A 16997-nucleotide genomic window follows, 5' to 3' on the forward strand; every position below is an offset into this window, starting at 1 on the left:
AGTTAAGCTCTGACTGTCTAGTTTAAGTACTAAATGGAAAGTTTACTTACAAAAGATTTTTTCACGCTTAAATCAGTAAGAACTTTAAAATGATAATAATGAGAAAAAATAAGTGTCTACTCCCTTAAGACAAACTTAAATTTGCTGGACTGTGCTGCTTTGCTACCCTGTATTATCGAAACATCATGCCAACGTGGCTAATTTGAATTGTTATCACCTCAGTACTGAAAATGACCGAATTCACATTTATTCAATAGTTAAAATTTTGAAATTTAAACAAACGGGAAAATTTAAAAGAAAACACTAATTGACACATTACAATAGGGCCAAAGGCCTAAACCAAATTCCATCATTAAAGAACTCTCTAGTATTTACAATTTAATTGCTGAAACTTCAGTTCTGAGGTAAACAGTTGTTTGATAGAAACTTTCCACTCTACGAGGTAATTGACTAGTAACATAGATTGAGGCAAGATCCCCGTTCTGATGAACAACCTGTACCCATTATGGCATAGGTGGGAGAAAGTAACATGTCTACTACAAACTCACTGAGCTCTAGCAAGTGAATGCAAGAATACCTCGAATAGATTAGTCGAATACGCTTCTAGAAGCCTGCAAAAGTTAGGACAACAAGAGTTAGAGATAGCAGGGAAAAGAACAAGTTTGAGCTGAAAAAAATAGCCATTTAATTAATTTAAGGTACGTAAAGTTGGAGATACTTTAACTTCAATTTGAAGAGTGGATAATCCTTACTTTCTCATTTCACATGCTTATTCCTTTAAGAGGAGTCAAATCCATGACGTAAAGTAACAATACTTTGTCTATCAAATTTTCAAGCTATAAGCCTATGACATACCCTCTTACAGGAAATGGAAACACCCATTAAAATCTCAGAGTTGACCATGGCTTCTGCTCAGAGAGTCGTTGCGAAAGAGTTTTTTACCAGGTGCTTGCTGGTCATTCTGCTGAAAGAGATTCAAGCCAGAGAACATTAAGACAATTAATTCAACGTAAGGTATATAGAGTATAAACATTAATATTTTAATTTAATTATAAAAAACAAACAACAGATGAAGAAGTTTATTATAAGGAAATACGTTCAATTTCATTGTATCTTCTATGTCAAACAATAATTTGTCCAAAGAACACCGTTAAATTTCTAGATGTTGAAAAGTAAACATTAATCAAAGGATAGGACAGGTCTACAGTATCCTATGCCAGTCCAAAAGACATTTTTCAAACGTATTGTCCACAATGTCTTTAAAAGGAAAATATTGGAGGAAGCAGCAAAACTTATCCAAAGGAGCAAACAGGGACCTCTAGATTACTAAACTAATAGAAACATGTAATTACAAAATTACATGTAGACTTCTGGATCAGCACACAATCATTCTCAGCTTATCAAGACTTGCAAACTTCTCAATATAACAAGACTACTAAACTCAATATAACAATGATCCTATGTAAGGAATATCTAAATTATATATGTATTATTAAGAACATTTGTATTTATTCTCATATCATATCTTTATTATTAGATGTCAAATCTTCTATATTTATTGTATTGATTCATTTTTCTCAATATATATAAAGCACTTGTGTTGTCTCAGAAACACAATTTCAGCTCAATATTTCTCTTCCCTAGAATTTAACATGGTATCAGGGCCTTTCTTAGAACCGTGTTAGCTCAATAGACCCACGGTTTCCAGAGGATTTTCATTTTTTGTTGCAAACCTCCCTCCTAGGTTCGCTTTCAATATTTCAGTGCTCTCTCATTAGGGTTTTTTTTTTTCTTTAGCTTTCCAAAACAAATGTCTTCCAACACCACACCAACCTCCAGAAAAGATTCTCTTGTCTTTTCTTACCATAATTAGTATTGAGAAGATGGACAAGTCTAACTATTCCACTTCAGCTTCTGAAATTGAGTTATGGTTAAGTGGGTCAAGCTACAAATCCCATCTCACTACCATTATTAAATTCGTTCCTACACAACATCGTGAACAATGGATAAAGATTCACGTTCAACTCAATAGTGTTATTACACCTCACTAAGACCTATTTTTTGCCTCCATGAAATGTGTGCATTACTTTGGAGTGAGGCTCGAGCCCTTTATACCAATGATACACAGCGTCTATACAGCACGTGTCAAGATCTCTCAGTACTTCTTGGTCCACAATGTTTTGAGGGTCCTATGTATGCTTATCTTGAGTGGCTTCATGTTGCCTTACATTATTTTAATGAGATCCTTCTACCATTTGCAAATGTGAAAAAGGACTTGGGAACTACAGTACGATCTTTATGACCTTGGGTTTATATGGTTGCCACAAGAGTATGCCCTTACCTGTGATTAGATTTTGGGATCACCAATAAATCTTACTATAACTTTCCCATCATTTGTGCTCCTTTGTATTCCTCAAAAAATAAACACAAAGACACATACTTCGTCGATAGGTGTGAAAACACTGCAATTGCATCATAGGGTGTAATTTTAGACTCTCTTGTTCAGGTAATTCTAAAAATCATTCTGCAAACAGTTACTTCATAAGTTGTTTGAGGGTGGACAGGAAACTCCCTTGTCCACACAATATTGCCCAAGCATCCACTACTGAGTTACCTGTTGTTCCTAGATTATCGGTTAATCCATCTCTAGCAAAATTTTAAAACTTTATCTAATGGTGTGTGACACACCAATCCACTAGCAGCATTGCTTCAATGGCATACACTAGTGATTCATCTACTTGTCTCTCTCAATCTCCTTCTCTTGGTCCCTGGGTTACTAGCTCTGGCACAACTGGTAATCATTCTCTTTTCTCCTCCTTTAATAAAGTTGTCAATTTTCCTTTCATAATTACTGCTAATGGATCACAAACAAAAGCTTGCAACATTGGTACTACCCAATCCGTCTCATTCCTTATTGTTGACTCTATTCTTTATGTCCCTCATTGCACTTTTAATTAACTGTGTATACTACCCAATCCCGTCATATTATCCTCATCATTGAAAAATTGTTACCTTCCAAGATTGGATATTGGCATTGTGAGTCACATGGCCTTTACTATCTCTATCTGTCATCATTAGTATGTGCATTAAGTCTATTCAATAATGATTCATGCACAATTAGGACATCCTCGATTAACAAAATTGCAAAAGATTATGTCAAGCTTAAAATGTCTACTTTAAATTGAGAGTCATGTTAATTAAGAAGCATGTTTGTCAGTCTTGTCTTCATAGTCTTAATAAACGAGCATTGTCTCTTTTTTTCTTTAGTTCACTTTATTGTACTATTACCCGTTTTGGTTTTACATATTTTCTTATCTTTATTGATGCTTATTCGATATGTACTTGAATTTGGTTGATAAAGAATCAATCATAAGTGTTTTATATATTTTAAACATTTTTAAATAACCAAAACACAATTTGGTATATTCATATGTGCTCTTCAAAGTGCCAATGCTCATGAGTATCTGTCTAACCAATTTCAACACTTCATGACATTCAATGGTATCCTTCATCAAACTTCATATTTGCATACTCCGCAACAAAATGGGGTAGTTGAATGTAAAAACAAACATCTTCTTGAAACTACTCGAACACTACTTCAAAGTAATCTTCCTCACCAATTTTGGCAGGATGTTGTTTTTAAATATGTATTTAATTAATCAAATGTCATCACTTGCCCTAAATGATTACCGCACCCTGTCCTTTTCTTCATTCCCCTCTATAAATCTTCCTCCACGTGTTTTTGGTTCCGCATGTTCTGTACGTAACCTCACCTTAGATAAACTTTCTACTCAATCATTCAAATGTGTCTTCATGGGATATCTTCCTTCACCACCAAATGACTTTGCAATAATTCAGGATGCTTCTTCTGCATCACTTCAGGTATATGAACGTTGTTTGTGACTTATTGATATTTCAGTATGAGATTCATCTTCGATAGATGATGATATAATGGAGGCCATGCCTACTCCTTCACTGACACCATCTCCCATACCGAATCCGATCTCATCTAAAAATGATTAGCCTATTAGGTATTCGAAAAGCTACATGTTCTACTTGTAACCCTTCTCCCCAATAGCGTCATTGTATTTCCTCCATAACATATGTTTGTTTGTCCTTGTTATCTTCAATTCTTATTCCTAAGTCTCCAAGTGAAGCTTGATCACACTAAGAGTGGCAACAACAAGATGATTGATGAGATGTGGGCTCTTCAAAGTAGTGGTACTTGAAAGTTGGTCCCTCTTCCAACTCGCAAATCAATTATCGAGTGTCGATGGTTGTATACTCCTAAAATAGAACCTGATGGTAATATTGATCGCTATAAAACTCGACAGATTATAATATTGTTTCTTCGCTTTCCAACTATTGTTTTCTCTCTTCAAAACTTTGATTAACCACCAATGCATGACACAAGAAATCATCTAAGAAGCGTGTGTCACTCTTAGATAAACAAAGGAGGGAGTAGCCATTTGATATGACACTCAAAATAAGAAATCACATTTTTATTCAATCAAAGTTATCAAAATAAGTACATGAGCTATCCTCATATAGAGAGTATGGTGGGAAAGGATTAAACAAACATCCTAGCCTTATGTCTAAACAAAACATAGAATATACTAATATTAGGGATATATAGTTTATTCTTGTTATGCTAAAAACAAAGAAAAAATTCACATTTATTTTTATTTTGAGGATCGCATCAAAGGGTCTAGACCCATCTCTATGTAATGCAATATACATTCTATATATAATATGTTCCTTTGTTGTGCTTGTGGCACATGGATTCCATATGATTATCTATCATTTATTTCTACAATATATGTCCTACTTAATTTTTTAATGTGCAAAATTTTTGTCTTTTGTCAGCATTTTCCACCACCAAACAAACAAAAAGGAAGTTTGAGGCTTGCAAAATTTCGTTCACTAAACCAATCAAATTAACTACTAATTTTTCAATAAATTGTTATAATATAGTTTCAAAATTTGAAAAATATTAATGTCCAAGAAAAACAAACAAACAACTCCACAAAATTCTTGTCCATACAAATTACACGGGAGAATCTAGTAAAATGAAATAAATTCATGGCAGTCTGATCTTGTCATGCTTCAAGCCTTATTTATTGCTCACCTAAACAAAATTACAACCTAGCAAGAATGGAGAAAACAAATGAGGAGTGAGATAGAAAAACCTTGTACAAGGACGCAGCAGACTCAGATGGTACAGCTGGAATTGCATTGTGCTCCAGTGATTGCAAAGTATCCAAAGCATCTAAAGTCAACTGCCAACCGGAGAGGGCAATTGCATCACTACTTGTTCTTGTAACAGAACTAGCACAGCCAGCTGCAGCCACATTGCCATTTACCCAAGGGCAACATTGATTGTGATAGGAAATAGGATCAAACTCTGCAGCTTCATAATTACTCTCTCCTTTTGGAGGGCCTAAAGAATTGCATAATATTAGTGGCTATGCTCCAAAATATGAACTAATGAATGAAGAGCAAAAAGACAATAAATGATTAGATTCCATTTTCATTTTGATGCTTGATGAAAAGCAGCAAGGGCAGGATTGTATATAGAGTCCACTGTCCAAAATTATCAATCTTGGAAAGTGGCGCATAGCAACTAAAAAAGTTAAAGATCATAAAAATAGAGCTTACCAATCCCATTTGCAATGGCAAAATCGGATTCAGGGAGAGAACTATTATTGCCAAATGAAGATTTACCATCCTTCATGATCTCTTCCTTGGTATTTTCACAACCGGAATAAATATTAGCATTACAAGATTGAGATGGGTGGCCACTATTAGCAGGCAGAAGATTGCAATTTTGACTAATCTTTTCACCACTTTCAACAGATTCCGCCTTTGTAGAACAGCCAATTTTTGACCCACTATCTGTTCTTCCTGCAGAGTGAGACATCATTTCCTGGCTATCACCAATAGGATCTTCCCTATTCATATCATCAGGGATAATCTCATCCATTAGACCTGGATCTGGAACAGATTCACCTGTTTGTCCCTGATGTTCAGCATCTTCTACTCTCTGTTCCATTTCACCAACAAGACTATCAGCTCTGTGCACAGATATATCAGCCCCGTGGATTTCAGCTTCATGACTAGCACACATTCCAACACTCCCTCCACTGATGCCCAAACTAATTCCATCTCGAGCCTGAGCAGTCACAGTTTCTGCATTGAAATGTTCTTCTATGTAGTTTGTACTACTGACACCCACTTCACCAGGGACAACTTCAGTAGTAGTTTGTAAGCAAGTGCTTTGCTGAGCTAGATTGCTGTTATTCAGTTCAGACGTTTCATTCATGTCCACATTGCCATATGTGCTAGAGGAGGGGAAATGAACATCATCAAGATCTCCAGGGTAGTTTTCAACACTTTCCATAGAATTATCATTCACACTGTGACATATTGTGTCCATTGCAATGACAGATGATGCACGGGTTGAGTCCCTAGTAGCTTGGATACCTATGGGACGATCACAACCTTTAACGTGAGCCTCAAAACCCCTTGAATGACTCAGACCTGCACCACATGAGTCTCTTTGATGAGGTGAACAATAAGTGTCGAAAATATCAGAATCACGTGCTCGTTTCGATGGACCAGCTGAATATTGTCCACCATCTGTAACTTCATCTCCATCACGATCGATGACAGTTCCTTCTACACTATCAGCCTGCTGCTGCAACCTAAGAATTGGCTGTTCATCTGAGCTTCCACCTTTTTCAAGATTTCTCTTACGAGACCTTGGTCCTCGTGATTCGTATGAAGCCGCACGATCACCAATTTCACTCCTAGAAGGTTGCCCGATCATTAAGTCCCTTCCCATATCTTCATCATGAGTATATTCAGATGTTGCTGTCCTGCCAAAAGGAGTAAAAGGAAAACCCCCTGCCATGGTAAGATTTAAATCCAAATCATCATTTGCCAACAATTTCCCCTCATTTGTTGTTGCAACTTCATCACGGTTATCAGTCTGATCTTTCTCTGTATCATCACCTGCAATCCAACCACTGATTCCACTTGCTGCACTAGCTCCTCGAATCAATCCTCCTATTTTTTTACTAGTATCAAGAATATCTATACTGTTAGGTACAAAACGAGTAGCACAAGGAACTGATAAAAAATCTGAAATTCTGACTGCAGCACCACATAAGCTACAATCAAGCCAAGGTATCTTGGAGTCAAGTCTAGTCTCTTTAACAGATGCCTTTCCCTTTCTAGCATCCAATTTAGTAGAAGCAGAAACTGCCTTTGACCCAGGATCTTGAGTAAGATGAATTTTAGTCTTGCTAGGGCCGATAGAATATCCATTTCTTTCAGATTGAGCAGAGTGTTCTTCACAATCTTGGACATTTAAAAGCCACCTTGGTTCCCAACCACAAAGGCTTATAAGTTTTTGTGCCTGCCAAAAGCATGACAAGTTATTAGGAAATAAGCATGTGACAGAGTAGCAACAAAAGTATCAAAAAGACAAAAAATATATAAAAAGCTTACACGAGTATACAAACAGTATGTCTCATCTTGAGAGTTGTCAAGCTCATATATAATTTCTGGTTTGATGTCTGCTTCTCCTGACGTAAAATTCTGAGACTGCAATAGAAAGCGTTCAATCTGTGGGCCATGAGAAGCAGACATCAACTCAATTGCAGAGATGGCTACCACAGGGAGACGGTGAAATTGTATGAGTCCATCACATCTATCCTTGTAGCCCCCAATTAAAGCAGATGGAGGAGTTGGAGGGAACTGCACTAAGCTTTCTGGACAACTGTTTCCCTTCCAAGGGCAATTTACCTTATGACCCGAATCCAGCTGCCTGGCAAAGGATTCGCAGGCATTTTGAGCTTTGGCCATGAACAATAAGAAAAAAAAGTTAAGAACACTGACGAATAAATCACCAACAGCAGACAAATCCTTTTAACCTGTTACCAGAGACAGTTTGCTTAAAACTAGATTAAAATAAGATAATAGGAGAGCTTGTTTGTGATTATTTTCTAAGAAAAAAAGTGGTTATTTTATAAAACAAGAAGATTTGTTCATTTTCTTTTTGTGTTTGTCTAATGTGCTTCTTTTAAAAATAAACACCTTTCAACTTATTTTTATTTAATAATCAAATCCTATCTAATTCTTACATCAGTGACTTTCTTTAAATTGCTTATTTCAAAGAACATTTTAAATTTAAACAAACTGATGCTATATTTGCCTAACTGTTTTGAGAAAATAATGTAAAAGAAGATCTCAAATGATTTAAACTGATAAAGGATCGCTTAGATATAAATATTAATAACTTATCTTATATGCACAGCTTACATTTTGTCCCTTTATTTTGAAGTATTATAAAGTCTTGCTATAAATGCCATAGCCTATAAAAACCTTGAAACAAAGTAATGCAAGCTAGTATACTTACATGCTTACTTGTATATAGTCACTATTTCTCAGCCAACTTCAAAAGCCTTATGGGACATTCATCACATTGATTTATCTTAATGAACAAATTTTATATACTCCTTTTAACACACAAAAATTGTATTAGAGGACAAATAGAAGTTAAGAATAGAACTGGGTCTGGGAGGAAAATAAAAAAAAAATTCTCTAAAACAAAAACTAGACAGGTACAAAGAACAAGGAGGCAATCACTTAAGACAGAAAACCAAGCCTGGTCTCTGTATTTCAAGAATAGCACCCATCCCTGTAACAAACACGAGCTGAAGACCCAAGGAAATAGAGAAAAAAGAAAATAATCCTGTCCCCATTATATATTTCAGAAGGATTGACAAACTATGCATTTAATCTTGAATCTCATTTCATCGACAACAAATTAAACAGCACTTAGCTACATTCATTTTTTGGACATATAAAACATTAAATGTTCAGCATCATTGCTTTTAATGTTCCATTTAAGAACTAAGTGAGGAAGAACAATATTTATCTTTGGGGATTGCTTGTTAACAATAGACGACCGTTCTCTGAAAGTAAAGTAACAGATCTGATTTTCATCCTACTTCTACATCGGACCTGTACCTAGGGTTCCACCAGATTAGACTTTTAACATCCATAGTCCACATAAAAGCATAAGCAGTTTTTATAATTTCTATATAGTTATTAACATGACATATTTTAGAGAAAACAGAGTTTGGAAACAGAATGAAGTAGCCAAAAAAAGTACAAAGATTGCAAATTTCCAATCACCAACCTTCAGCTGAAGTCCAAGATGATAATGCTGTAAAACACAGGCAAGCAGCACATGACTCGCAAGCAATTTTGTCTACACCATTATTTATCCAGCCTTTCTGAGCACAAGCCAATGAACTGATGATCTGGAGGAGGAAATTAAAGAGGACATGAAGAAGATTTGGAGAATAAAGTATAACATTGTCTATACATGCTCAATAGATAAAGCTTATCCCTCACAGATTAAAAAATCCTTAAACAACTACTTCGTGCAACTATCTATAACATTCACTGATTTTTTATCAAATAAAATTCAAATTTAATCAATGCTACCCAGCCTTGGGGTTCCCAGTGCGTATTAGTATGCATTCAGAAAGCACCAAGACAATATATTTGGGTTTCCCAAGATGATAGAAACCCTAATAAATATGGGGGAAAACAAACTCCATGAAAGAAACATTTCCCTCAAATGTGTCCTCCCAAGAGCTGACAGTTTTATTCATGTGCCATAATGCCATTTCCCAAGCCAAAGGAAATCAGTGTTTGAAAAATAATTTTTGAGGGACTAGCAAAAGTTACATTATGCATAATCAAACATAATAGCCTTCTGAAGAAATGATACTTATTTCATTTCAAAATAGAAATTACTAGATTTGGACCATATATGTTGTGACAGTGAAAGTGAGCACAGTTAATGTGAAAAAACCTGAAACAGCTACACAATGAGTGTTGGAGATCTCACATCAACCAAAGATGAGGTCAAATTTTGTATACAAGTGGGTGGAAACTACCTTACAAGCTTGTTTTGTGAGGTTGAGTTAAGCTTAAAGTCTACTTTCTAAGATGGTATCAAAGCCTACTTTAGCAATGTTTGTTGAGCTTATTGTGTCACCTGCTATTAAACCGCTATCAAACCACCTATAAATATTTAATCTCATGCTCAAAATGTCCACTCCTCATCGTGAGGGGGGTGTTAAAGATCCCACTTCAACCAAAAATATGGTCAAATTATAGTATATAAGTAGATACAAATCTCACGTTACAAACTGGTTTTGTGAAGTTGAACTAGGCTTAAAGCCCACTTCTAAGAGTGTGATATAAATGCATCACAATGACACTATTGGAATTCCCAAAATTGCCTAACAATCTACATTATTTATAATTGCACCCAATTTGGTAATTTTTCTTTATTAGTATAAATTCTTTAAGGATAATATGAAGTAAATTAATTACGAAATTGCAATTTAAGAAGTTAGTTGTGTTGTGAATAGGTAACCAGAAATGTCAAAATTACCATCCATGAACGGTTACAGGTAGAATTCAATATTTTGTCACATTAGGGATTGCAAAAGCAAATTTGCATAAATTCTAGTTTATTAACAATCAACAAATTATTTGAGACATTTAACACTACTGTAGAAAGAGTGGCCAACAGCTGTCACAAATTCAAAAGCTGAAACCAAAATTATTTGTAAGTTCCTCAAACTAAAGAGGAGTTTGCAGTTTTCAAGCAATTAGCACATGTAACAGACATGTTCTTGTACTACTAACAATAACTGATTTCAGATTTGAGAATTATATGTACTACTAACAATAAATGAATAAAAAGGAACCAGAAAGAATTATATGTAGCTCTGTTTGCATAATACCCTTTTTTTTACATTGTATAACAGTATAAGTTCCTATCATAATCTATATAAGCAAGCATAAACAGAAACTATCTCGGGGTAATCAATCAATATGCTTTGTTGACTTCAGACATACAACTCTTTATTCTCTAGGCCAACAAATATTGAAGCATAAGTGAATCTGTAACAAACTACCCACAAGGAAGGGATAGCTTAAAATGTACAAGTATATATTGAAGCATAAATGAATCTGTAATACATTTATAGAAAACCGTGGTCAGTTCAAACCTGAGGCTTTCCAAGCCAATTTAAAGGATTAAATGTAGCCAAACGTCTTAATAAGTCTCCCCTTTCCCAAGGTCTACAAGATCTGGAAGACCCACCAGTACTTGTGCTCAAGGAAGTCCATGGGGGTTGTGAACCAACACATGAGATAGAAGCTGCTTTAGAGACTTGTCCATGACTTGACCCATCTATACTGCCAACATTCGTTGGAACAGCTGGGGATGATGCCCCAGCAGAACTGATAAATTATGAAAATTGTCAATTTAGTAGGTCAAACAAACAAAATAGTAGACAATACAATTGATTAGTGTTTACAAACCACCGCCAAGCATCATATGTGCATTAAGTTCATATCCATAAAAAATTACGGAACTATCCGCTTTGCATATACTTGCACAAATAAGATGAGTGAAAGACAATGTTTTCAACCTACATTGTTGGACTTTTATTGATGTATATATAGGATACAAAGAGGCAAAGCACTTGCCTAAAACCCTAACCCTAAAGCTAGGTTCACACAAAGGAAAATAATAAAAATAACATTACATTTCAACACTCTCCCTCGAGCTGGAGCATATAGATCATATGCACCAAGCTTGGAACATGTAAATTGAATTGGACTTTTATTGATATAGGATACAAAGAGGCAAAGCACTTGCCCAAAACCCTAACCCTAAAGCTAGGTACACACAAAGGAAAATAATAAAAATAACATTACATTTCAACACTCTCTCTCAAGCTAGAGCATATAGATCATATGCACCAAGCTTGGAACATGTAAATTGAATCATAGGTCCTCTTAGAGATTTAGTTAGAATGTATGTTTGTTGTTCACTAGAGCTGACAAACTTAGTAATAAGATCCTTGGATAGCAACTGCTCCCTAACAAAATGACAATCAATCTCTATGTTTAGTCCTCTCATGAAACACTAGATTGGAAGCAATATGAAGAGTTGTGTGGTTGTCACAATACAACTTCAGCAACTCATTTTCACAAAATCTCAACTCTTGAAGGAGTAGTTTAATCCACACAAGTTCACATGTAGCTAGGGCCATAAATCAATATTCAGCTTCTGCACTAGATCGAGCAACAACTCTTTCTTTCTTACTTTTCGAAGATAGAAGGCTCCCTCCAAGGAATATACAGTATCTTGTGGTAGATCTCATGCCAACAAGAAAACCAACCCAATTTGCATCACAATACTCTAAGACTTCAGTATTTCCCTTGTTCTCATACAACAATTCTTGTCCCGAGTTCCCTTTTACATGTCTGAGAATGTAAATCACAGCATTCCAGTGATCAATGCAGGGGTTTTCCGAAATTGACTCACAACTCCCACTGGATTAGAAAGACCAGGTCTTGTTATAGTAAGATAAATGAGTTTCCAAACCAGACTTCTATATCTCTTTGGGCATGAGAAAAGTTCACCTTGGTCTCTCCTCAACTTCTGATTTGAGTCCATAGGACTATCAATGAGCTTGCCAATTTTTAGGCATGTCTCCTTCAAAATATCAAGAACATATTATCTTTGTGAAATGATGATACCTTTTTTATTGTGTCACTTCGATACCAAAAACATATTTTAGATAGCCTAGATCTTTGGTTTGAAAGTTCCTGAACAAATGCTTTTTTAATTGAGCAATTCTAGTCATATCATTTCCTATAATAACAATATCATCAACATACACCGTAAGATAAACACAATTCCGAGAAGAAGTGTGGCAATAAAACACTAAATGATCTGCCTCACTCCATTTTAATCCAAATATCTGCACAATATGACTAAATTTACCAAACTAGGCTCAAGGTGATTGCTTCAAGCCATAGAGAGACTGTTGTAATTTACAAACTAAACCAAACTCCCCCTGAGAAACAAATACAAGAGGTGGCTCCATGTAAATCCCTTCCTCCAAATCACCATGAAGAAAGACATTTTTATTGCCAAGCTAGTGAGAGGGCAATGGAGAATGGCAACCATAGTAAGAAAAACACAAACAGTGTTGATCTTAGTCACGGGAGAAGAAGTATCACAATAGTTGAGACCACAAATTTGAGTGTATCCCTTAGTTACTAGACGAGCTTTGAGATGATCTACTTCACCAATAAGACCTACCTTAACAGTATAAACTCATCTACAACCCACAAGCTTCTTATCAGGGAGAAGAGTTACAAGCTCCCAAGTACCACTATGTTCAAATGCATGCAAATCATCAATCATGGTTTGTTGACATTTAGGGTGACCAAGTGCCTCATGAACATTGTTAGGAACAGTAATGGTGGACAAGAAGAAAACAAAAGAGAAATATGAAGGAGACAAATGATGATAACTTAAAAAAATTATTATCAAGATATGGATTACGAGTAGATCAAATACTTCTTCTAAGAGCAATAGGTCAAGTATGATTAGAGTCAGGAGAAGGTGATGAAGATGAAGGATCCATGGTATGGGAATCTAGTGGTGGAGGATATGAGTCACGGGTACCTTCAGGTAAGGATGAAGGAGTGATTTGTGTCTGACAGTGGTATGTGAGAAGAGGTGAGGTGAACAACGTCATCTACACTTTGAGCTGGAGTTTGAGAGGAAGAAGGAATAATTAATGGATCACAAGATGGTATAGGAAGGACTTATTGAATAGATGATGAATGTTTAATGAAGGACAAGCAGTGAGGGATTGCATCTCCCAAATGATGAACAAGAACATTAGTATTCAACATTAGAGAGCATGCACCTAACCCCAGCTTTTTTACTGAACGGTTCGGATAGTAGTGGACAACGACGATGACAACAGATGGTGTCCAAAACAATGAAGAAGACAAAGCGAGATCATACCCGCTCCAATACTAACTTGAAAAAATAAGATGACTGAAAGATATTGTTGTATATATAGGATACAAGGAAGAGGCAAGGCACTTGTCTAAAACCATAACCCTAAGGCTAGGTACACACAAAGGAAAAAATAATAAAAATAACATTACATTTCAACACATATGAAGGAGATTAATTCTAAACTTGAGCTTTAGAAACACACATTGGAACCCAAGGGTTTCCACTTCAGTAGGATTAAGACATGGAATATATCGAATATCCTCTATTTATTGTATAATTAGGACTATTTAGATTATATGTGAATTATTAGGAATATATTTATTTATTCCTGAATCATATATTTATTATTAAAGGATAGCAGATCTCCTCTATTTATTGTGTTGATTCTATTTTCTCGATATAAATAAAGCATTTGTACTATCTCAAAAACACATGATTTTAGATGGTGGTGGAGGTTGTGCTTGCAAGCTTAAAATGGAAAGAATCATGTTGAAGCCAACGGAGAACAAATAAGAAGATGGTGATGGCCAAATATAGTTAGCCAAACTATGGCTAAGGTGAATGCTTCTCTACCATTCCAAATGAAGGAAGCCTGAGATAATTAAGACCTGATTGGCTTATTCCTAATGGTATCAAGGTGCTGAAACCTTGATGGAGTCATTTCCACCTAAAAATTTGCCATGTCACTGACTTGTTATTCATTTAGGGGGAAATAGAGACACATGATAAAAATAATAAATTAGGACCAGTTAAAAACTAGTCCACCTGAAAAAGAAAAGGCAAGAAATGGTGGGTGCAGATCTGTCTTTTCTAAATTTTTTTGCTTATATGGTAATGGGAAATAATTGAGAAAAATTATTACTTTATTTAATTTAACATTTTTCATACAGTTTATTTATTTCCACTCTTTCTTCTCTACTCATCCAAACATGTGGAACTTTTTTCATTCTCATTTCTATCCATCCAAACATATCTTTTCAACCCTATTGCTCTTTTATTTATATCCTTCCTATTTCTCTCCCTCTTATTTCATTCACTCGATTTCCCTTTAAATCAACACAAAAAATAAAGAAGTAGCTCCTGTAAAGACCCTTGACTCAAACATTATGAAAGTCAAACACAGGCAAAGTGTTCTGCCTTGTCATACGCAACAAGCAAGTAAAATCACCTAAACCCACCTGCGTTTAAACATTTTCAACTTACCGGAATGCTGTAGAAAACGCAAACTTTATTACAACGAAACTAAGACAGTGAGGCCACTCCAGTTAGTGCTTACGCACTTTATCTATATCTACTCTACAATTAGTCCTTTATCTCCTTCGTAATGACACGAATGACGTGAAGGAAGAAAAAAAAAACTCGAGCAAGAAACTACATAGTAAGTAAGGGTATAACCGCATAAGCACAACATTTCCAAAATACACAATTCGCAACAAGAACAACACGAAACCGCGTTTTTTTCCTTAATAAGATCCAATTCTGGAGCTGCGGGAGCAGCGACAACAATATTATTGTGTTCTAGTGTCCAATTGAAGTTCAAATCGCATGAAGACGGAGAAACCGAGCAAATTGAAGCAACGTTTACAAAGCCCACGGAAAGCGAAACCCTAATTTAGGAAGAAAACAAGACTTGCGAGGAAGTGAGAGAGAGAAGAAAGGAGTACCTGGCAGTGGCAGCAGGTGTTGGATCAACGGTGCCGCCGGAGCTGATAACCTCTTCTCTCATCCCCTCACTCACTCTTTCCACCTCGCTACTTTCTCAAATTCCAAGCAAATGAAATTCACAACTGAAAGAGTAGCATTTGCAGCTTTGCTCATGTAAGTAAGTGTCAGCGCGTGGAAACCACTGCGAATACCAATATTTGCTATGCCCACGCCAATCGTGCTTCTGGCTGCGCCTGCAATAACTATTTGGAAAATGATAATTTGACTCTTGAAACTTTTAATTTCTTCTAATATTTTTTACAGAACTTTTAATCCTTATATTTGAATTTCAAAAACTTAAAAGACTAAATCATCTCCAACTCATATTAATTTTTTCATGATTGTAAGATAGTTTTTTTTTTATATATCTGACCCCTTAAGCATTTTTTATTTTATTAATTATTTAGTAGAAATTGTTGAAAATAATCACGTACGATATTAGTATTTTATTATAAAACATGAGAAAATAATTCCTAAAAATAATAATAATAATAAAATCCACATGTGCAATTATGTTAGTGTAATAAAAGAGCGATTGTGGACATATCATATCACTCTCCTTTGGAGTTTCATCATATACTTGGAACTTGAACAATGAAATCTTTAAGCTTCATCCAATATTTTCTTCAATTTGTTTTTTTTTTATGTTTACCCTTTAACTAAAGTTATTTGGCTAGTGTTTTAGTACCAACTTTGGTCATCTTACAAAATATTATTATTTTTGTATTGTATCTATTTTTAGATCTATCGAGAATCTCTTTTTTATGATTTTTCCTTTTATGTCTTTCTTAAATATTTTGATATTAAAAAATTTGAATGGGGGTTTGCAAAAAAAAAAATTGACTTAAATTGATTTTAATTAAAATTTATTTTTAAGTGATTGTGATTTATGTTAGATGTTTCATTCTAAAAACGAGTTAACAATATGAAAATTACTTAAATCTATATTAACTTCCAGCTTATTAACCTAAACCAGATCTAAATTTGATTTATTTTTATTTTTACTTTCTATTTCTAATTTCATTAATAGTTGCTACAAAGTTTATATTTAAAGGATTAAATAGATACAAATAAAAATATTAATCTACTATTTAAGGCTAATTCTCCCTGCACCCAATCAAGTGCCCAATTATGTTTGTGAAAATATCAAAATGTTCTTAATGAAATTTGCAAAAATATGAAAATGTCCTTAATGAAATTGAAATTAGGTTAAGGGAGAAATTTGCACTCAATCACAACACCCCTTTTTTTTTCACGCAGCAGCCACCACCACCACCTTCGTTGTTGTCTTGCCATTCTTCTGTTTGCATTTCTTCTCTGAGGCAGCTGTATCCATTAAGAATGATGAAAAAAAAATATCACTTGG

The 16997-nt window shown here is 35.0% G+C and overlaps 1 protein-coding gene across 2 annotated transcripts; it reads right to left on the reverse strand.

Annotated features, from left to right (window-relative positions):
* Positions 1-222: 222 nt before the first annotated feature.
* Positions 223-15884, reverse strand: LOC137811596 (uncharacterized). Of its 2 annotated transcripts, none has more exons than XM_068613392.1 (8): positions 15592-15884; positions 11103-11337; positions 9209-9332; positions 7513-7859; positions 5659-7420; positions 5190-5440; positions 856-961; positions 223-611 (listed from the first exon to the last, which is right to left on the reverse strand). In XM_068613392.1, exons 1-7 carry the CDS (start codon positions 15651-15653, stop codon positions 890-892), a joined length of 2853 nt encoding a protein of 950 aa, XP_068469493.1. In that variant the 5' UTR covers positions 15654-15884; the 3' UTR covers positions 223-611; positions 856-889. The 2 variants fall into 2 exon arrangements, with proteins under 2 accessions (XP_068469493.1, XP_068469492.1); XM_068613391.1 differs by having other exon boundaries at positions 856-964; positions 15592-15881.
* Between the last annotated feature and the right edge of the window lie 1113 nt (positions 15885-16997).

Source organism: Phaseolus vulgaris, chromosome 2, assembly GCF_000499845.2.
Source record: "Phaseolus vulgaris cultivar G19833 chromosome 2, P. vulgaris v2.0, whole genome shotgun sequence".
In the NCBI taxonomy this organism is placed as follows: domain Eukaryota; kingdom Viridiplantae; phylum Streptophyta; class Magnoliopsida; order Fabales; family Fabaceae; genus Phaseolus; species Phaseolus vulgaris.